General features: G+C 43.9%; 1 protein-coding gene across 1 annotated transcript; it reads right to left on the minus strand.

Annotated features, from left to right (window-relative positions):
- Positions 1 to 232: 232 nt before the first annotated feature.
- On the minus strand, positions 233 to 19867 carry UBE2M (ubiquitin conjugating enzyme E2 M). Its single transcript, XM_085855395.1, has 6 exons — positions 19550 to 19867; positions 13407 to 13501; positions 13227 to 13265; positions 8424 to 8527; positions 2973 to 3036; positions 233 to 1817 (listed from the first exon to the last, which is right to left on the minus strand). The coding sequence occupies exons 1-6, from the start codon at positions 19656 to 19658 to the stop codon at positions 1677 to 1679; spliced, it is 552 nt and encodes a 183-aa protein (XP_085711521.1). The 5' UTR covers positions 19659 to 19867; the 3' UTR covers positions 233 to 1676.
- Between the last annotated feature and the right edge of the window lie 3566 nt (positions 19868 to 23433).

The following is a 23433-nucleotide window of genomic DNA, read 5'->3' on the forward strand; positions in this document are numbered from 1 at the left end:
CCCTGCGTACCCCCCCCCCCAGCACATGTGCACAATCTGATGGAGATTACTCAAGGGGTATAGAATTGTATAGAAATCATAGAAAAAAGCTTCACCCACATATACAATACTACACACTTGTGTGTGTACACATATATATATATATATATATATATATATATATATATATATATATATATATATATATATATATATATATATATATATATGCATTTACAGATGAGTCATATGCCAAAGTTTTCATTTTACTGGATGAAATCAGGATAAAGGAAAGGGTTGGGGTAACTAACTTATACAGAGCGAGCTCCTACCAGCTCACCTCAACCATGTTTGAGAATAAATGACATTGAGCAGCCTCAGAACCAAAAGCACAATAGTAAGTCAGAGCTGAGGCCTTAAACCCAGCTATGGAGTTAGAGCACTGGCTAACCCACAGCAGTCCAACCTCAGAGCACTCCACACGACCAGGATGTCACACTTTTGAATGTCAACCATACTACACCAACCCCCCTTTCCTTCCCATCGTAAATTAAGACAGGACATTCCACAGTAATTGTATGTACCCTTGAAGAGTTTATATTTATCTGGACCCAATGTGGCATGGTTTGCATCTAATGCAAGACACAACAATGTTGTGTGCTTCGCTGGACAGCAGTAACCCTTATTATTTTATTTCTTCCACACTTCTCTACATTGGACCAAAAAAAGAAACAGCCAAATGTGTAGAATGAATAACGGGCATCCGAGAAGAGGCCACAGTTTGTTTGTTTTTTTAGAAAAATTAAATTTAACAGGACTGAAGCAAAACAAACAAAATGTCATAAATCCGTTCGCATCTCCCCAAACATACAGCACTTTTCTCAGGGAAAAAACAAAACAAAACAACCTGCATTACACCTGCAACTTGCTCAGCCCAGATGTGCCAGCCAGCTTTATCAGGCCGTGCTGCACCGACCCACCGACAGACCCACCCAACGCGCGTAACCATGAACACCAAATGGCACACCCCAAGCTTGGGAAAACCTGCATTGTTAAACAATCGTCTGAAGTAACGATGAAAGATTTTACGGTCATACAATACCCAATATGGCATAGCTGAATGCATGAAAAAAAAAGAAAAAAAAAAAGAGAGAAACGGGAAGACGACGACGAAAACGAAGCAGCCCGAATGAGCAGATCTGTGGGGAGACTTGCACAAGTTGTAAATGCAATCAAACAAGGATCACTTTACATCATTAGTTTTGTTACTGTATTATTTATATGGGTAACACCAACAAGGTGCGACTTAAACGTCACTACAACCCAGCAATCAAAGCAGAATTTACCAAACTCTACCAAGCTCGTTGATGTCCTTGAGGGGATAAAACCCACAGTGTTTAAACGACCCCCTCATCCCTCCACTTAATTTTTTTTCTCCTCGCCCCATCCTTGCTCTTCCCAATCTTCCACTGCTCGCCTTCCCCCTTCCAACAGGGGGTGTGGTGTGCAGGAGTTGGAGAATGAAAGGCTGGGGTGAGATGGAGAGAGATAGAATGAGGCAAGAATGAGAAGCGAAATAGGTCGGGAGCTCGTTCGGCCTTCAGGCTTGACGAGACTCGGCGAAGCCGGGCCTGGAGGTCGAGGCCTGGTGAAGCTGGGTGAGGGCAGACCAAGCAAGCGGAAGACGACGCTGCCTTCTACTTGAGACACCTCTCGAAGCACAACGAGCCGACATAACCACCACGCATAGAGCGCAACACGTTCTGCTCAAAAAGCTTCCGGTTGTTTTGAAGCACTTCTGCTGCCTCCTTGTTCAGGGGATCCTCAGGGTTTGGTTCCTACAAAGGGAATAGGAGAAAGTTTCGTCAAACTAAGCATTCTTTCATTCAATTAGGATCACCTTCCAACTTTTCCTCTCAACAGCCATTATCTGACACCTTAGAGGCACAGCTCAACAACACATTCTTAACTTTGGGATACGACGTTTATTACGACTTTAAAAAGTCTATTGTATTAACTAGAAGCACCCACTCCTTATGGGAGCAGCCAGTGGGGTCATGTTATTATCCTTATGATTATTAATAGCACAGCAGATTACCCGCCCTATGGGTGATCTTGTTCCAAAGCATGAAAAAAGTTCTTCTGACACATCCCATTATTTTGGCGCTGTATAGGCAACAGACCGCTGCCTTGATCGCTCCCGAAAATAAAAAATAACCCACGAAGCATAAACATGTGTCCTGACTATGTGCATATATAACACACGGTGGTTATATACCTGGGATAATACCAATTGCACCCCCACCCCAAAGAAGAAAATGCCAAGACGGACAGAATTTGTTTTTCTTCCAAAACATGATGGAATCAAACGAAACCTGCACATGCACAGCTTTGGGGTGCCCTCATTAATCCCTGAAAGTTTTAGCGTCCTCGGTCAAATCTTCTTGGAGGAGGGATTGGATATTCAAACTTTGGGGTGCAACACCAGTGAAACGCAACTGTTTTCACTTTCAGGCTAAAGTCAACAAATGAAGAATCAACGGTAATGTCGTCCGTGTTGGCCCAGATCATTGTAAACGCCTCCTCTTCCATGTCTTCTCAAGAGATCACAATCGGGCCACGGGCACTCACGACTGGATGCGAAGTACACCCAAGAACATCTGCAAACTGCACCATCTTACCTTATCACTGCGTGCCAAGTAAAAATGCTTGATTGGGCATTCAATTAGCCAATTCAGTCACAACAAGGTACTTCTCTCCCAAAATGCAAGTTTTGTCGTCATGATAACACCTCTTCTCGCAGCAAATCCACAACAATGTAAAACACCTCTCCTTTGAGCAGGCCACCAACGAGCAAAATAATTAAAGAGAATATACCATCCTCACCGAACATAGTCCAGTGTGCTGGGCTTTAGAGATACGTAGGTAACGATCACCTTGCTTCAGCCACATCTCATTCTCTCTTTAAACTTTTTCAACAAAAACACACTCACAAGGAAGAGATATTGAAGTCCGTACACAATCGAGTTGATGGTAAGAACTGGCTTCCAATCTTCCCTGTGAAACACACAGCCATTGATCAGTTCATATAATAAACACTCGTACAACGGCACAGAAACTATGAAAGCAAAAATCGTGCTTTTTGACGAGGGTACAACTGCTTTTAATTATTTATTTCTTTATTGGTGCACATATTCATCAAGGACAGGTGATGGGATATGAGAGGACAAGAAAGTGATAGAATAGCAACAACTACAAAGTTCATGGAACACCTTACCCCACAGTCTTGAGAAACAAGGACATGGGTGGGGTATGCGAGCAGAAAATTTGATTGGTCGTGATGACCGACATAAAATATTGTAATATTTTCTCCAAGTACTGCTCAACGAAAGGGTTTTGAAAGTGCCAAAAAGTCGATTTGTGTTTTACGGTGTTCAAGTAGGTGATTCAAGTGAAATAAAATAAAAATTTTAAAGGTCGTTGGAAAAAAACAATTTCGGAAGTTTACCACTGTTGATGCAAAGTCTTTGACACCACCTTATTTAACCCATTACATGAGGTATTCGTGCCTGTTGTTTGTGTCCTCCATAGCATCCTTAAAAACAGTAAGTTTTCTGCTTGGAATGATTTTTACCTCCTCCACCAGGTTATGTTTCCACCCCTCTCTGTTTGTTTGTCTGTCTGTTTGTGTGCAGGATCTCAAAATGCTCAGGATCTCAAAAAATTACACCACGTGATTCAGGAGGGTGATGGCTAGCGCTGATTAGATTTTGGTCAAAATCGGTCAAAGGTCAAGGTCACCGTGAGGTAAAACATTCGATTTTTGATGGTTTTGTACAGAATCATCGTAGAAACTTCTGGTTTGCGTCGCTATCTTCTCTGGAGACAGCTTTTATTAGACAAGGTCAGAGGTCAAGTTGACGATTTCGTAAGTACCAGTCTATGACTGCTTGTTTAATTTTTGAAGAGTTTCTTCACCATTGAGAGATCGAGCCAAACGATATATGGCATATTTTAGGAATGTATTGGGCCCGATGTTTTCGTGGATCAGGCATTACCTGGCGGAGGTATGCGCTCCATCGAGTGCCCAAGTTAACTTTGGTTCACTACCAGGTAGGCAGAGTAATATTTTTTCTCACTCCTCTCTGCGCATGTGCAATCAGGATGAATTCAGAGCCAAAGTAGTGCTAAACTACAGGTTCGTTTTCTGATTCATATTCAAAATATACCATTCAATTAAAATTATTACTTACGAAATCTAAGGATTTCGTAAGTATATTAATGACTTCTGTCCTCCCTTTGTGTGTGTGTGTGTGTGTGTGTGTGTGTGTTCGTGTGTTCGTGTGTTCGTGTGTTCGTGTGTTCGTGTGTTCGTGTGTTCGTGTGTTCGTGTGTTCGTGTGTTCGTGTGTTCGTGTGTTCGTGTGTTCGTGTGTTCGTGTGTTCGTGTGTTCGTGTGTTCGTGTGTTCGTGTGTTCGTGTGTTCGTGTGTTCGTGTGTTCGTGTGTTCGTGTGTTCGTGTGTTCGTGTGTTCGTGTGTTCGTGTGTTCGTGTGTTCGTGTGTTCGTGTGTTCGTGTGTTCGTGTGTTCGTGTGTTCGTGTGTTCGTGTGTTCGTGTGTGTGTGTGTAGGCACGATAACTCGAGAACGGAAGAAGCTACCAATGTCAAATTACACCACGTGATTCAGGAGGGTGATGGCTCGCGCTGATTAGATTTTGGTCAAAATCAGTCAAAGGTCAAGGTCACCGTGAGGTCAAACATTCGATTTTTGATGGTTTGGTACAGAATCATCGTAGAAACTTCTGGTTTGCGTCGCTACCTTCTCTCGAGACAGCTTTTAATAGACAAGGTCAGAGGTCAAGTTGACGATTTCGTAAGTACCAGTCTATGACTACTTGTTTGTTCCTCAATCATAAACTGACATTTGTAGACACAGACAGACAGTGTGTTGCGGGGCCGGACGTCGGCCGCGAGCACGACCGCGAGATGGAGCTGCAGCGTCGGCTCGACCGATCGCCCGGAATTCAGATTGTACTTCTTCGGAAAAGTCGAAGAGTACGGGTCCTTTTTTTGGACCGTGAAGGGTCAATATTTCCACCACGTGGTACAGGGTTATTTGCCAAATCTTCAAAATACCTAGAGACCACGTGGCGATCTACCGAGTCTTCACACCCTCGACGACACCCATACGGAACGAGCTGCTTAGCGTGCTCGTTCCGTGTGCGACCCGAGCGGTTTGATCGCCGAGTTCCGTCGGTCCGATTGTCCCGTAACAACGGCCACGGTAGTGTCCTGCTAATTCCCCAGCACACGACATGCTCAGTCAATGAAAGAACAGAGGCGATCGAGCTGAAACTGAACAAATGGGGGTTTTATTTATACAATAGATGGGGAATGAGGGAAGCACGTAAGGGCAGAGCTAAACAGACGATTGAGAATTGCAATTTTTTCAGCACACGCACTTAAACAATTTACTACTTAAAGATGGGGCCCACAGGACACGCACACACAAAGAATCGGACCAAATGGTCTTTAATTGGACTTCCAGCCTGGAGGACAGTTGGGCTGAAGATCAGGGTAGCTGGCTTCCTGGCCGCGAGCGCGTGGCTGGGCGTCCACTCCTTCCCGGAGCTCCGGTCACCGAAGGACGGACCAGCGCAGGCGAACCCTGCTGAGATGATACGAGGTGATCGCCAAGCTCACGATCATGCGGAGGAGCAGGAGGACGACCAGGGCAGCGACCCCTCACGACGACTGACCACGACGGACCAATGACCACTGACGACAGGGACTACTGACGACCAGGACTGACGACAACGAGGACTGACGACAACGAGGACTGACGACAACGAGGACTGTGGAAAATCTCCCCCCTCAGACCAGCCGTCTGCGCTCTTATTCCCTCGTCTCCCGCGGAGGGGGGTGGGGGGTGTCTCCGCCCTCCCCGCTTCTCCACACCGGACGGCCTTGTGCGCAGAATCCCTTGTCGCCCTGTCACTGGCCAGTTTTGGCGCGTATATCGCTCGCCGTCACTCTCACTGGCCAAAACGGGCGGCAAGCCCTTCGATTGGCCAGGTGGCGTGGTGACATCACATGGACCGCCCCTCACACAGTCGGGGAAGTCCGATTGGCCGAGTGACGGTCACGTCACTCGATGCATCCCGATTGGTCGAGAGCCACCGCGATGCTCCTCCTTGAACTCTGCCCTCGTACGTGATCGGACGCATGGGGATAATGGCGTCCGTCAGTGAGGTGAAGGTGTTGCTGCCGTTGATGGGGGTGTAGAAATGAACGAAAAGAAAACCTGACTATTAAAACAACTTCACAGCGCATGAACATTTATTTACCCATTAGACAAGGGACGGGAGCTATCTAAAAACACATACTTACCGATATAACTGATCTATAGGAACCTTGATGTCTGTATGCTCATGGTTTCCAGATTCGCAACAAGTGAACCAATTGCTTGTCCCCACTTTTCGCTTTGCTTGCATGGGGTAAAAATCCTTTGTTGAGCAGGATCCTTTGTTGAGCAGTTTAGCCCGATCTCTCAATGGTACAGAATCACTTAAAAAAATTATCAGATCTTTACTAAAATTGAATCAATTCTTCCTTGTCAAACACCAAACCTGCTCACAAAATTTCATCTGGATCTGTCCACAACATTTTGAGATCCTGCACACAAACAGACAGACAAACAAACAGAGAGGGGTGGAAACATAACCTGGTGGAGGAGGTAAAAATCATTCCAAGCAGAAAACTTACTGTTTTTAAGGATGCTATGGAGGACACAAACAACAGGCACGAATACCTCATGTAATGGCTTAAATAAGGTGGTGTCAAAGACTTTGCGTCAACAGTGGTAAAAGAAGGAGCAGCACTCCTTTTTCATCTTCAGACTGCTGAGGCAGTTTTTCCTTGGCAAGGTGGCACAATCCTGGATGGGTCGTCACTCCAACTCGGCTCTGTCGGTGTTGATTTTTTTTCGATATCGATATACCGGTTAGATATGCCTGGTGTTGGCTTAATGGTTTGGGTAGTGGGATTGGGATCCGAGGATCCTGAGTTCAAATCCTGCTCGGCTGTTGAATTAATACCAGGTGGGTTTGACTCAGCCCGTCATCCTTCTGAGGTTGGCAAAATGAGTGCCAGCTTGCTGGTATCCTGTGTCAGTGGCGACCCATCCAGGATTGTGCCCAATAGACAAGGAGACTGCTGAGGCAGCACCAACGCTCTGCACAGATGGATGGATTCCGGTTATATGCCGGTACATCAATATATATATATATATATATATATATATATATATATATATATATATATATATATTTATTTTTTTTAACAATAATAATATTAATTTTGTTACGCAGGTTCCAGAAATATGCAATGGTCCAATGGTCCATTACGTATTCACATATAATGTGCACTTCATTGACACATGATAATTTTTCAAGGTACTCTCCCACATGGGGCTCCCCCCCTCCCCCATGACGAGTATGGTTATTTTACTTCCAACTTCAACTTGTATTAAAAATGATTTTGTTTTCAAGCGAGACCAGTATTGGTAATCGACACAGGTCGAGAGTCAAGATCCATCGCTATGACAATCACAGAACGCCGTACCGGTATCGCAGATCACCGACTCGGCACAGGATTTCTAAAGCACACCCGATTTATAGAAATAATAAGCAATTGGCAATTGCTTTAAAACCATCTATGAGGGCAAAGAAAAACGCGATTGCTTGTACGGAGCTGATGAGCTTGGATGCTGAGGTTTAAAAGTGAAAGATACTGCACTTACTTCCTGGTACGTCTTGACGTCGTACGTTCCACTGTTCCTGTTCCATGTTTAGCCGAGATGCCGAATGCATCAAAGCTTTGTAAATCATGAACGGTATTTAAGGATTGTAAACACCTTTCTTCGATTTGTTGGTGATATACCAGGTTTTTGTTTTTCATAATCGATTTTTTTTGGCATACCGGTATTTTCAGAATTCCAATACCAGTATATTGATATAACCATTATAATTGATATATCGCCGCACTCTAACTCCAATACAGGATACTTGAAATGGCTCATTCTTCCCAGTAAGCTGGTTACTCATTTTGCCGACCTCCGAAGGACGAAAGGCTGAGTCAACCCACTTGGTGTTATTTCAGTGGCTCAAACTCAAGACCCTAAAGATCTTCAGCCAGCCACCTTAACCATTAAGCAAACACCAGGCTTGATAGAACTAATGAATGGAGGAAAAGTAGAAAAACAAACTTCCAAGTACTTAATCTTGAGAAAGTCCATCGTTTTAAATAATAATAATAATAATAATAATAATAATAATAATAATTAATTAAATAATATCTTCATCTTGGTGCCATGGGTGTAATGTGGATCAAGGAGTGGTGTGCGAAGGCCTCAGTAACTGAACCACACACTCATAACCACGTACCGAAGTATGTTGAGGCACACATTTCCTTCCAGATCGATGTTGGGATGGTACACTTGTGTTTCACACTTCACTTTCGGAGGGTCGTGGGGATATCCCAAGCCAACCTATACAGGAGTGCGCACACATGCACACACACACACACACACACACACACACACACACACACACACACACACACACACACACACACACACACACACACACAATGAAAATAAACCAACCCCAAGCCTTATTATTTCCAAGGATGGTTCAAATTTGGCCCAAACTCATTTATAAAAGGCAGACAAATGCATTTTGAGGAAATGTGACTTTAGTGTTCATGACACTGATACCCTTAATCACACATACGTTGCTCGATTTAATGGATGTGCTGAAAAATCAAGATGGCGACGAGGGAAAGCGTGCATTAGCGAATAATTACCAACTCTTTCGTCAACATAAGCGATGCTTGCTGAAAGGTAAAGATTATTGACTGCACAGTATGGTGATTATTGTCTGTGAAGGATGTCGGAAATTCGACAGTGCAAGTCGTTTCAACATGGAGGGGAAGCTGCACAGGATGAATCGCCAGATCGATGACGCATGAACATCGAGCGACTCGAAGATCTCGTGTTGACTACCCGTAAGAGTGTCCGGTCATGTTTTAAAACCGACCATCGAGCCCTGAGGCCTACCTAGTCCATGACAAGTTAGTCAAAAGCAAAAGTCCGGGTAAAAATTTAACCACTCGGCGAAACAAGTTAAACGCGCACGATGAAACAGTACACGATTGAACGCGTGGCATTAAAAAGGAATAAAATTATACATTTAAAAAAATATTACTTTCCTTTACAATCAGAGGTGAAATTTTGAGCATTGCAATTCAAAATTCCCGAAGTTTCAATCATTACAATGACTTATCTGGTGCCTCGATCGGTACGGATTATGCAGGAACCATGTCAGGCAATGAGTTTGGAATTTGGTCCCGGAAAAATCAGCGCCTGCGCGAGTCGATCATCAGGCTAAGCAACTCAAAAAACGGCAAGTGCTCAGTAAATCCGGTAAGCACGTCGCTTGCAAATCGACTGGAGGCACACTTCAACATTATCAACAACAATCTCGGGGACAGCACACCCATAATTTGTGGAAAGGCCCGACAAATTGGGTCAAACTATTCGCACATTTTGTTGGACCCAAGGCAGTGTTCTGGGTCCAGTCCTGTTTCTAATCTCCATCAATGGTCTCTCTCTGGAAAATATTCTTTATCCATTTGCTGATGACTCCAGCCTCTGTCATGACATCCCTCATCCTTCAGACGGGCAGACTTCAGCCTCTTCCCTCTCTTCAAACCTTGAAAAAAAAAAAAAATCAAAATCTGGTCAAACACTTTGAAGACATTTTTCAATCCTGACAAATCTCACTCTCACCATCTCTCTCTGAAAGGACCGTCTGGCAAACCCTCCTGTCTACTTTCTTAACAATCCTCTTGAAGTTCAGTCATTCAAATTCCTGGTTCTCACTATCAGCCATGATCTTTCTTGGGCAAACCACATTTCAAAATTGTCTTTCAAAGCCAGTTGCTGACTGGGCATCCTCCGTCGTACAAAATCCTTCGTTGGCACACCTGAACTATCCACCTAACAAGGCCTTGATCCGCAGCTTGATGGAGTACTGCTCTCCCCTCCTTGCTGGCTTGCCTCAGATCGACGCCGTGGAAAGCAAAGCCTTCAAGATTACTGAAGCTGATTCTCGGGCCTATCACCTTATCATCGCAGACAGGTCTGTGGTCTTGTCTTCTACCACCTCCTTTACGGTCTTGCACCCTCTTCCCTCTCCACGCTTTGCTCTCCCTCTGACACCCCCAGGTTTGTGCAAGTCAGAAGCGGTCCACCAATCCATAAACCCCCTTCTGATAAAACTCTCAAAATCCAGGATCACTGCTCACCTCTGCTCATTTCTTCCTCTTCAATCTCATCCCTCCCTTCACAGCCTCAAGACAGCTGTTTACCACCATCTCAGATTATCCCTCATCCACAACTTCGATCTTTATCTTTCCCCGTTAACCATTACCAATCCCTTCTCTTTCCAAGTTGCCAGTTTTTCTTTCCTGAGAGTTTTTAGCTGCATCCATCTTGTTCACCCACCACCTGTATCCTCCCATTGCCCACATCCCTGATGATGTCTCCAAGTCTCCCTCCATTTTGTCCCTCATCCTTGCTGTTGGTGTCCCTCACCCTCTCTTTCTGCCATTCCTTTTGTTCCATTCTGATACATTCTGTGTAGCTCCTTCATGAGCCTCGACTTTGTGCACAAAAAATAAAATAGAACTAGAACTGCCACTTTATAACTGCTGGCAGTGATGACCGGGTACCCAGTCCGTCCGCCTTTGACACAACTGATACAACATGAGACTTAAATCATAGTCGCAAAGTTTCGCATTCATCGGATAAGCGGTGCCAGAGAAAACATTATTTAATGGTGATACAAACACAGGCATGCTTCGAGACGGCACGGAACAGACGAGTTACGAACCGGGCAGCACAAAGCGTTCAATTTCCTGATTACTGGCGAACAGATTCAAATAATTAAATAATTCTGGCTGCCAAACCGCGTGACCGATCAGGTTGAAAGTTTAAACTTTTGTTTCGCATGTCGGCTAAATTACAAATCTGAAGTTTCGTATATACAGAAGCAGCGGTTCCAGAGTAAACATTAATTAATATTTATCCTTCAATCCAAGATGGCGGCCAAACCGTGTGACTTGTGACGTCATAATTTTCACCACTTGTGGAAACACGATTGGAGACGATAAGTGCAAATTTTCGCTTCGCTAGGTTAAGCAGTTCCAGAGAAAACATTATTTAATATTTTTATTAAAACCAACATGGCTGCCAAACCCTGGGCCCGATCCCGTTGAAATTTCAAACGCTCATTCCGCATGACTGTTCCACCATAAAGCTGATGTTTCACATTTATTGATGCAGTAGTTCCAGAGTAAACATTAATTAATATTTTTCCTTCAATCCACTATGGCTGCCAAACGTTGCATCGTACCTCAAAAGGGGATGAGAACTTTTTATTCGTCATGGAGAGGCGGTCATAGTGGTGGAGTTTCGCCTGGATCTGTTCAGTCGTTTCAGAGAAAAAGACGTTTTAAGATATTATTTTTCAATCCAAGATGGCTGACGAACCATGTGACCTATGACATCACAAATTTATATTCTGCTTCCAACTGGGTATTGGAACACGTTTGTGAAGTTTCGTGTTAATCGGTAAAGGTGCGTTTTTCTATCCAAGATGGCCGCCAAACCATGTGACGTGTGACATCATAATTTTACCACGCGTGCACACACGATGGTAGACGATAATTGCAAACTTTCGATTCGTTAGGTTAAGCGGTTCCAGAGAAAACATTATTTAATATTTTTCTTAAATCCAACATGGCGGCCAAACCGTGTGACTTATCAATTTGAAATTAACAAACTTATATCGCCTACGTGTCCCGAACATACTTCTGAAATCTGCCCTTCATCCGACCAGCACTTCTGGAGAAGAAGATGTTTGAAGGTTTTAGGGTTTTTTTCAAGATGGCCGCCAAACCATGTGACCGATCAAGAAAAAATTAACAAACTTGAGAAAGGACCTCATGGGGAATATATGTGTGAAGTTTCGTCTTCATCTGTCTTGCCCTTCTGGAGAAGAAGATTTTTAAAATTTATTCATTTTCAATCCAAGATGGCTGCCGAACCTTGTGACCTATGATATCATAAATTTAAATTCTGCTTTCCATCGTCGACCCGAACAAGTGTGTGAAGTTTCGTGTAAATCGGATAAGGTCTATTTTTCTATCCAAGATGGCCGCCAAACCATGTGACTTCTGAGGTAAAAAATTTTACCATGTATGCAGACTTGAGCGAGGAAGGCACTTGCAAATTTTCGCTTCGATGGCTTATGAAATACCAGAGAAAACATTATTTAATATTTTTCTTAAATCCAAAATGGCGGCCAAACCATGTGACATATCACTTTGAAATTAACAAACTTGCATCGCATACATGTCACGAATATAGTTCTGAAATCTCGCCTTCATTGGACCAGCGCTTCTGGAGATGATGTTTGAAGGTTTTAGGGTTTTTTCAAGATGGCCGCCAAACCATGTGACGTATCAATAACAAATTAACAAACTTGAAAGAGGACCTCAGGGAGAATGTGCGTGTAAAGTTTCACCTCAATCTGCACAGCCGTTCTGGAGAAGAAGATTTTTTTAAAAAAAACACTAAAAAACAAGATGGCGGCCGAATTACGTCACCGATGACGTCAAAATATTTTTTTTCTACGATGAATTTTTGTGTAGATGACGCTCAAGAAATTTCAAATTTTTGCCATGTGGCGTTCTACTTGACGATTTTTTACTGGGATACCTCTTCACTGATGACGTCACGAAAAATCACACGTATTCCCGAGAGGGAGCTTGTTAAAATGTATCAAGCGAAATTTTTTTACACTAGAAGGTTTCCGAGATACAGAGGTCCAAAGTTGATGTTTTTTCAAGATGGCGCCCGTACCACGTGATCTATGACGTCATAATTATCAATTATGTATGCTATCAAAAAAGATACATACATATTTGGTGAAAATTTTGTGTCGATTGGTCTTACCATTTCTGAGAAAATGGCATTTAAAGCGAAAAAAATTGGAAATTTTGCAAATTTACGGCGGAAGAAAAATAATAATAAACAGAAGAAAAACAATAGGTTATCCAGTCCATTTGACTGGATACCCTAATAAAAAAAGAGCATAATTAGGAAGAGGAGCTCGCGTTACCTTGAAACTGAAAATGAATTTTCCTCCTTTGTAGAATCCCTGTAAGAAATAATGAACACCGGATAAGGCAAAGCATTTGAACCCAGACTCGTATTCATCGCCTTCACTCTTCATCAAGAATTATGCTCGTTTCCTCATGTTTTTATTCAATAAAGTGTATAAACATGTATAATCCCTTACCTCATCCGGACAAATGTTGAGCTTGAAGTTGAGGAGGTCGTCGGGATCAGGAAACACAAGCTCACACGTCTTTGGAAGGTTCAACTCATTAATATCTGCATATATTACCACATTCCACGGTTACATCTCCAACCGCCTTTGGCATCCACACGAGTATGAGCATTTTGCAATCAAAATCAAAAAGGAAAGAGCTCCCTTTTAACGGATGAAAGCTTCTCGTAATCAGTCGTTTAGACGAATGCCGTGCAATAATAGGAGAGGATTTGGGAAACCAATTAGTTTGCCGCCCCCTCAAATCAACGTCCCCACTTCGTCGTGACCCCACGGTGAACAAAAGCGAGACGAACCGGGACGCATCACAAGAGAACGTTGTACACAACAATCGGCACGCGGTGACAGTCCCATTTCAATCGACACCAAAATAAATATCAAGGCAACGAGGAGTAATAAATGTGTCAACATGAGTGAACTGTTTTCCTGAAAAAAAAAAAAAATTGGGGACATTTGTAATGTCAATGACGAATGGCTTTAATGCAACTGTCATGAAATGTGAACATACAAATACAAGTATTGAGAGAGTGTTCGGCTTCTGTTCTCCATTTTGTTAAATTGCAATCATTAGGTAGCCAACACAGGCTGGCAAGATGGCCTAGACTAGAGGTACGTACACTCGCTTCTGAGCCGTCGAGCCTGGGTTTGAATTTCGACCCAGCTGTAAACAGTCATCCTGGTGCTTCACAGGACAGATGATTCATCAATGTGTGTGCCGTCCCACGGACGAACCTTAAACTGGGCGTTCCGTCTGCTGTCAGTTGGTGGACGTTGAAGATCCCACGGTGATACATATTTTCAATGATACATATTCTAGTTGTATTGGTCTCCAATGAAAAATCAGTTCATACACCTACTTATTGCCGTCTGACCCTTCCTGCACATGATGGGGCGTTCCATGTCAAGTGTACACATTTTTCAGCGAAATTTTGACACATCGTTTTACATTTCACTCTTTTTTTGTGCGTTTGTATCCAGGGTAAAACATTGTGTCGATTTTCAGACCTGGGGACCCATCGGGGCCCATTTAAGCCCCCCCCCCCAAATTTGGGCGCCCCTGGTTGACCCACAATCTTCCAGTGGCCATCTCACAGGTTGTAGTGGTCCGATTTGGATGACCTTGGTATCAAAATGCTCGTAAAAGCGAGATCTTTCGAATCGAGTAAAGTAAAATCACTCCGAAAGAGTAATTCTAAAAGTTATAGTTTTGGGCGCCCTTTGACCTTGGGCCCCCAACCCCCAGCCAAACCGATGATCCCGATTTTTTTTAGTGTGAGAATACCCCTTCATATACTCCAACACCTCAGCATAAATGAAAATGGGATCTCAATGGGTTCAAGTGTGATGATGGTTTTATTGTTCGGGGTCCACATATCACTAATTCTTGATTTGACATTGGGCGACGTTTGCAGTAATCGTTCCAATGACGTCACCTGCTGGCAGGCGACTTTATGTCTGAAATTGACAATCATCATCTCTGGACGATTATATATATTGCATCATTTGTGAAAAATTATTCTGCCTATTGTGTCTATTGATTTTTAAGTATCTTTAAGCATGGCATTTTTTGAATAACCATCATCGAATTAAGTTATAAATGGGCTAAGCTCAGTTTTTGCATATTTTGCAGTAAGCATGGCAACTGAAGATCGAAAGGAGTTCTGAAATACTGTTGCGATCCGTTCAGCTGCCATAAAACGAAACAACGAAAAGATCTTCGCAATGTGTCAAATGATATATTGATGAAATTTTCTTCAAAGGTGAAAAAAGATGACAGACTTTGTACTTCGTGCAGAAAAAAAAACTCTCAGTTGTCACCAGAGCGTATTGAAGATTCATCTTCGACCAGTTCAAAATTATCATCAGAAGGTACTATCGAAGGCATTGCAGAATCTATTTCGACAGATGAGGATGAGGAGGTTTGAGCGAGAAGCAGAAGTTGACCTATTAAACCAGTTGTTATCGTTGATGGGCGAAAGCCCAGTCGACAAACGAAAGGCGGAAAGGAACCCAAGGTACGTTCCTGAAAAGCGAAGTAAAGTGGAAGATTCTGTGCGAAAGAAATTAGAACGAGTTGCTGGACCAAACACTGCGGAGAAAACACAAAATACAGTGTCAAAATGTGATGAAAACTGCATGCCAGAGGTGATCAAAAGCCTGAAAGAAAAATACGTTGTTTCAAGCCGTTCAGAGCAAATACGTACACTGACAATATTTGCTAGGAATATGAACATCAGAGGGATGATGAGTGAATTCAGTTGCTCCCAAAGAATGGCTGTGCAAGCCAAAAATTTAGGGAAAGAAAATGGTATGCTATAGTCTCCAAATCCCAAACAGGGTAAAATATTGCCTGACGAAGTGAAATCCGCCGTAACCGAATTTTACCAAAGTGATGAAGTCAGCCGAATAATGCCAGGAAAAAGGACTGTGTGGTGGTCAGGAATGAACAGGGAAAAGACAAAATACAAAAGCACCTGGTACTAAACAATCTCAAGGAACCGTTTCAGAAATGCAAAGAGAAGAACCCTGGCTTGAAAGTTGGATTCGCGAAGTTCGCCATGCTCCATCCCTCGGAGTGTGCCCTGGCCGGTTCAGGCGGTACACACAGTGTATGTGTATGTACGATACATCAAAATGTGAAACTCATGATGTTTGGTTCCAAAATGCTACAGATAGCCGAACTTCCTAGCTAGCATCATGTGATAGCACGCATAGTTTGTAACCCAGCACAACCGGCATGGTATTTCAGAACTTGTGAAAGTTGCCCATCAATTGAAGACTTCAAAACTGAGCGACTGAGTGCTTATGAACTAGAGGATATTGATGAAATTCAGTTTAAACGGTGGACATCCACCGACAGATCTGAACTGAGCTCCATGGTCCTGCCTTTGGAAGAATTCATTAATCAATTCTGTGAACGCGTGGTGAAATTAGTGAGACACGACTTCATTGCCAAGGCCCAATCTCAGTTTCTGAAAAATAAGAAAGACAAAATCGGTGAAGGAGAATTTGTCATCATTGGAGACTTCTCAGATAACTATTAGTTTGCCGTACACTCCCGTACAGGATGCGGCCCAAGGATTCCATTGGAACTGCTCTCGAGCGACAATTCACCCCTGGGTTTACTATTTCAAATCGGACGATGGCAAATTAAACCTCGATTCGTTCACAATTATATCAGAATGCAATACTCACGACGTTGTCTCAGTCCACCTCTTCCAAAGAATGCTCATTGAACACTTGAAATCTAGCTTTGGAAATGTAAAGAAACTTTACTATTTCTCAGACGGTTGCGCTGGCCAATATAAGAATGGCAAAGCCTTCATAACCCTATGTTGTCACAAATCAGAGTATGGTATTGACGCAGAATGGCATTTTTTTGCCACAAGTCATGGCAAGGGCCCTTCAGATGACGTGGGAGGTACAGTCAAACGAGAAGCAACACGTGAGAGCCTGCGTAGACCTTACGACAGTCAAATTATTTCTCCAAAAGATCTTTTCGCCTTTGCTGAAAATGGTTTGAATGAAATGAAGTTCGGCTACGGGATCCAAGAGGCGTATGACGAGGAGGAACGAAATCTGGAAGAAAAGTTAAAAACGGCCAAAACCATAGCTGGAACTAAAAAACTTCATGCTTTCATCCCTATTTCTGAAACTGTTCTTCAAGTACGTGAATTCAGCCTTGGAGAGGAACACCGTATCGAGTCAGCTATTTCAAAATCTACACCAACTTTTAACGGGAAACTCTCAGGTTATGTCACAGTGCACTATGATGGAAAATGGTGGCTTGCCTGCATCATGGAAGCCTTTCAGGACACTCATGAATCTTCTTCTTCTTTCGGCTGCTCCCGTTAGGGGTCGCCACAGCGGATCATCCGTATGATCCGCATTGTGATTTGGCACATGTTTTACGCCGGATGCCCTTCCTGACGCAACCCTGGTCGCCTCTTACGACACAGGGATATGGTACACCTATTTCAACCGGGGTATACTGGTACTCATTTCGCCGACCTCGGAAGGATGACAGGCTGAGTGAACCCCCTGGTGTATTAATTCAGTGGCTCAACGGGGTTTGAACTCAGGACCTTTTGGATCCCAAGCCGCTGCCCTAACCACTGCGCCAACACCAGGCTTGTTCAGGACACTCATGAAGTGAAAGTGAATTTTCTTCATCCAAACGGGCCCAAAAATAGTTTCATTTTTCCTGACATTGAAGATCACTACATTTTAGACATTTCTGATATACTTCTTTCCAAAGAACCAAAAAGTGCTACAGGTAGAACCTACACAATCAGTAAAAAAAAGAAACACAGCTGTCAAATAAAACATTGGTTGGCAAAAAATCTTGACTATAATATGCTTGGAAAAACTCTTACTCATACTAGTATCGCTTCCAGTTCCTGCATGTGGAAAATTTATATACAATATACCGATATAGTGTATTGGAAATCTTGTGCTCAAATATTGTGCTATGTATTGTGGCATATTGTGTGTCGAGCACCCGAGTCCCCGAACAATAAAACCATCATCACACTTGAACCCATTGAGATCCCATTTTAATTTATGCTGAGGTGTTGGAGTATATGAAGGGGTATTCTCACACGAAAAAATTGGGACCATCGGTTTGGTTGGGGAGCGGGGGCCCAAAGACAAAGGGCGCCCCAAACTACAACTTTTTGAATTGCTGTTTGAGTGATTTTACTTTACGCGATTCAAAAGATCTTGCTTTTACGAGCATTTTGATATGAAGATCAACCAAATCGGACCACTAAAACCTGTGATATGGCCTCTGGAAGGTTGTGGGGGCAGCCGGGGGTGCCCAAATTTGGGGGGCCCCTAAATGAGCCCACAGGTCTAAAAGTTGGTATTTTGAGTTTTTTCACCAAAGTGAATAAATGACCAACATATGGGGAGAAAATGAGGTATTAGTGTCGGGAGGGTGTGTACACTTGACATGGAATGCCCCTGATGTGTGCATTCATCCCACCAGGAAAACGACAGCCTCAGGTGTTTTCGTGTATCCAAAGCTACAAATCCATTTCCTCAAACCAAAACTATCAGTTTAAAGGTGCACTGTGACCAAAGTACATCCCTATTTGTGTCTGAAATCAAAACTCGAAACTAATTAGGGATAAGTGTGTCGCCCTTCAACAACAAATAAATAAATGCCCTCCAAAAGAATGGCGAGTGACGTCATCACGTGTCCATAATTTAACACAAGTTCCTTGTATGCAGATCAATCCCGAAAGAGTCCTCACACAGGGTGGTTGGTGATAGTGGGTAGAACATCCGCCCCGGAGTCTGTTCAAACCCTGGCAGCATTACAGCAAACACTTCAAAAAGAAATAGTACGTGCTGCTTCCTTGCTCGACTATAAGCATTTCAAAAAGACAGAGCACGGACAATCCATCACAGGTTGGTAACAGTGGCGCAGGCTTTGAAGTGACGATCCCAGTAACCTCCTCCTCTTGCGTTGAAGTTCCTTGTAAGGAAGTCATGCGTCAGCTCACAGATCTACTTCATATAGATTCTCATAGAGAGTTTTACTGCTCAGATATACTAGAATCTATATACGCCAGCACGCGGTGACATTGTTAAACGTTTCGTCTTGTTTTTCGATAAAACGAAACAGCCAGCAACTGATAAACACGAAGAGGACATCATGAAGTACAGTAGAGCCGCATTAAATGGCCATCACGATGATGAGAAACGTCTCGCAATGGACAATCAGCATCACCAGGACAGAGCCAATAAGGCAGCAGGTAGTCATTGTAGTTTGGAATAAAAAAAATAAACTTATATACAGTGCGGGTGTCACGTTCTAACAGAAACGGCCATCGGTGTGAAAAGTTTTCCGAGGAATCGACTAACCGGGATTTTTAGGCCTCGATGCCGACCTCGACTAGAAATGCGAAGGGCTGTAGAGACACTCGTTTCCCCACGGCCGAACTATCCGACGGCGGTGAAGGCCCAAAGCGGCCTCGGCCCTCTTCCACTTGGGAAGTTGGATCGTCAATCGGGAAGGAACGACGCGTCATCGGCACACATAAATGTCGGGAAGAACAATCCGCCCTTTTTCTCTTTCGTCGAACCTTTGGTGATCCGAAGCTGCGCTGCCGATGCTTTCTTGACGCCGCTCCTCGTCCCGCCCGCGGCTTCATCTTCCTTCTTCTGTTGCTTCAACGAGAAAAGCTTGATCATTGCGGCGCCTCTCGCTTCCTCTACCTTCCCTCAAGCTCTGCGTTCTCCTTCGCACACCTCTTCTTAGTTCTCTTCACACAACCCCCACCCCCCTCCCCTCCCTACCCGAACGTATCTCCTCCTCACACCCTTTACCTCTTGTGTCACAATCTCCTCCTCACACACACTCACTCACTCACACGTATCCACTTATAACACCAGCAACAGCAGCAACACCTTTCCTTCTCTCCCCATTGGGACACTGCCCCCCCTTGGAATCACCATTCGGAACCGTTTTCAGATTATGGCGTTGACAGAATTTAACTCGGTGTTCGTTTAACAATCCCAATCTGAACGTAAGATGATTTTTTCTTTCTCTCTCGCAAATGATCAAAATAAATATCCAAAAACTATTACACACGGTGCTCTACCAATACACCGCCTAATAGTATCGTCCGCGATATAATTTGACATTTCCTCTTCAGACCGATACTTTTTGAAGTAATGACGTCGTCACATTACTCACATTAATGACGTCGTCATGTATCATTTTTTTTACATTCTTTCTTCACGAAATAACAAATGGCGTTTTCCAATTAATAAGGAATGTGAGATGGGTTCGTGTGTGTGTGTGTGTGTGTGTATATATATATATATATATATATATATATATATATATATATATATATATATATATATATATATATATATATATATATATATATATATATATATATATATATATATATATATATATATATATATATATATATATATATATATATATATATATATATATATATATATATATATATATATATATATATAATATCCTCTCAAATGTCACTCACTGATCTCGATTACATTCATAATATACGGTGACGTCACCAACTCTCCAACTGATGGCAACGTCGTGACGTCACCAGCTCTCCAACTGATGGCAACGTCGTGACGTCACCAGCTCTCCAACTGATGGCAACGTCGTGACGTCATCGACCCATTGAGGCTGCATCACGTGGTGGATTGAGGGGGGGATCTCAAGTCGTCAAGTAAGTCTTGACGTCGTGTGCGGTCATTCTTCAGATTATAGACCCGAATAATGATTTTCCTTGCACCCCTCGGGTGGAAAAGGTTCACTGGTACCAAATGAAAACTTGTTTCTTGCCTTTCAGATAATGTTTGTTGGACAAGTGGGTGAGTAATTAAAGGTTATCGGTTTCCTCCATGAAGTGAAGCAAAACAAAACCCACCCACAAGTAACCATCAACACCAGCACTGACAACCTGATCGTTTTCCAACGGATCCCCACACACAATATTTACTCGTATTTTATTCAGGTTGAAATATTTTATCTTATGATTACTCACCTCAAAAAGGGGATTTCTTTAAATATTTTTTGCTTGAAAAATGGTTTTCTCTGCACCCCCTTGTCCGATCGATGCAAAACTTTAAACATTGGAGGGATTCCCCATGGAAATAGTTGTTTTTTTTGTTGTTGCTAATTCTGATGTCATTGTGTTGTCGTCGGTGTCGGTGTCGGTGGCGAGCACGACCGCTAGGGGGAGCAGTAGAGTCGGCTCCACTGAATACACCGGAATTTGGATCGTGACCCTCGGATAAGTCCGGAAGGCACGGGTCCCATACAGGACCATGAATCGCCAATAATTCGACCGCGTGGGGTAGGATTAATTGCCAAACTTCAATATACCTAAGTAGGGAAGGTGAGCTGGAGGTAAGGATGCGAGCTTGGACCTTCCCGCCTCGTGCGGCCCTTGACAATTCAGCTCGGCGGGACTCGAACCCGCAACACGATGCCGCTCCAAGCACCAGATACCGCGCTCTCCAACCGGCCACGCACCAATCAACCAAGACCAAGGGGAAGATCAGAGACGACGATGACCCAGGACCAAACGAACCAGCCAGCACAAAGAACCGCAATCCCAAAGATGACCAACACTCCCAGTCTGGCGTTCCTTTTATTCCTTTTTCCTCCAGGGTGAGAAAATCGCCATCTGAGGCGATCTTCACCCGCATTGGCTGGGGTGTCATGGGAAAGTTGCTCTCTGTGGCAATCTCAACCCCATTGGCCAGGGTGTCGTGGGAAAGTTGCTCTCTGTGGCAATCTTAACCCCATTGGCCGGGGTGTCATGGGAAAGTCGCCCTCTGTGGTGTGATTGGACAAGGGGCACACCGCTGCCTTCCTGGGCAGAGTCTCGATTTGAGGTGATGGAAATGTCCACCCACGTACGTGGTCGAACGCACGTGGGCAATGGCGTCGGTGTGCGAAGTGAAGTGAAGGAGATTTGTTGTAAACAACTAACTATAAAGAAAATTCGCAGCGTACACATGTAATTCCCGTTAGACACAGGTCGGGGACCCTAACGAATAACACATACTTATCAAGATAACTAAACTTGGGGACTGCTGTCTGTGTGCACAAGGCTTCCAAATTCGTAACAATAGGTCATATGGCATGGCAGTAGGTCAACAATAGGTCATTCCATCCATTTTGTTTCCCATTTCGTTTTTCCTTCGTTGCATATCCCCACTCATCGCTTGTCTGAACATCTCCACCAAATGATTCATGTCCAGCGACCCCGACGAAGCCGATTTGCTTTGGTCGGGCGCGGATCCGCCGGGGACTGGGGAGGGATTTTGACGGGGGAGGGGAGGGGTGTCATACACCGCGGCTGCTCCCGTGCCCATTTTGGACTCCAGGTTTGGTTGTGGGGGATGTTCAACCTGCATATTAATAGAGTCCTGCACGGTCATTTCGTCCTGGGCCATGGAATCTATCATCTCCAAATTCATACCTAATCCCTCCTGCCCCTGTTCGCCTTGAACCGCCATTATGCGTATCGGAATTAATTTATACGCCCGCAATTCGGGGAACACGGAGGGTTGCTTCGCACACCCTTGGTCCGGTTCCGTTAATTTGGTTCGGAGGCGAGATGGATTTTAATCCCACTCCTGACACCAGTGTTGTGGATCTCCGCCCGCCGGTGTGCAAACAACCGCGCCTAACCAATTGCGGCCGCTTCACCCACCGAACGGACAATCCAGCCGCGGCTTTCCGGATCAACACCGAAAACCAGCTACTGGTGTGTTTTGAGCACACCACAGTCTAGTCAATATTCTACCCACGCTACAGGGTCAATCGCCAAATTGTCGATATACCTAATTAATTGCGCGGGCAGACTACCGAGAGACTGTACCTCAACGGGGCCGCTTGTAAACGAGCCGCTTAAGCAGCTCGCTTCGTTTTAGGATAACCGAGCGGGGTATTTATCGCACAGCCCCGTTGGACCCGATCACTTGATCGGTTATTTAACAACCAACTATATTCCGAGTGCAATATGGCAGTTAAATTAGGGAAAGGACGCAACAAACGGGTTAACATTTAAACAAGCACATTTATTGAAATAGCGGCACATATGCAGTCATGCAGTCATGCAATCAAGCAAGGCAAGACACGCATGCAGTTTGCAATCGACAAAGACAAAAACAAAAGCACACATGCAATTATGTAATATGTAAGGGACAAAAGCAATGCAAAAGAGCTACTACCGTCTATCTATTATGGACACACTTGACAGTTCGACTTAATGACATGGCGCCACAACGTTCACGCAAAGAAACAAAGGAAAAACCCCAGGACAGACGAGGGGTAGACTGGACCTCTTTGGGTCTTTATAAACACGGAGCCGTGTAGACCGCAAAGGCTCAGAGAGACAGAGCTGGCTACCTTGTCCCTCGTGGTGACTCGCGAGGGTGACCCTCGACGTCCCCTCTACAG

The sequence above is a fragment of the Eptatretus burgeri genome, chromosome 14, assembly GCF_056783735.1.
Source record: "Eptatretus burgeri isolate ZD-2024b chromosome 14, Ebu_testis_v1, whole genome shotgun sequence".
NCBI classification, from domain to species: Eukaryota; Metazoa; Chordata; class Myxini; order Myxiniformes; family Myxinidae; genus Eptatretus; species Eptatretus burgeri.

What these genes read in the sequence shown, in the direction of transcription:
- UBE2M (XM_085855395.1), bottom strand. Translation starts at nt 19,658, where the DNA reads ATGATCAAGCTTTTCTCGTTGAAGCAACAGAAGAAGGAAGATGAAGCC. An exon ending in GCAGCTTCGGATCACCAAAG is followed by an intron (nt 13,502 to 19,549) that starts GTTCGACGAAAG and finishes TAATATATGCAG; the next exon opens with ATATTAATGAGTTGAACCTT. An exon ending in AATTCATTTTCAGTTTCAAG is followed by an intron (nt 8,528 to 13,226) that starts GTAACGCGAGCT and finishes ACTCCTGTATAG; the next exon opens with GTTGGCTTGGGATATCCCCA.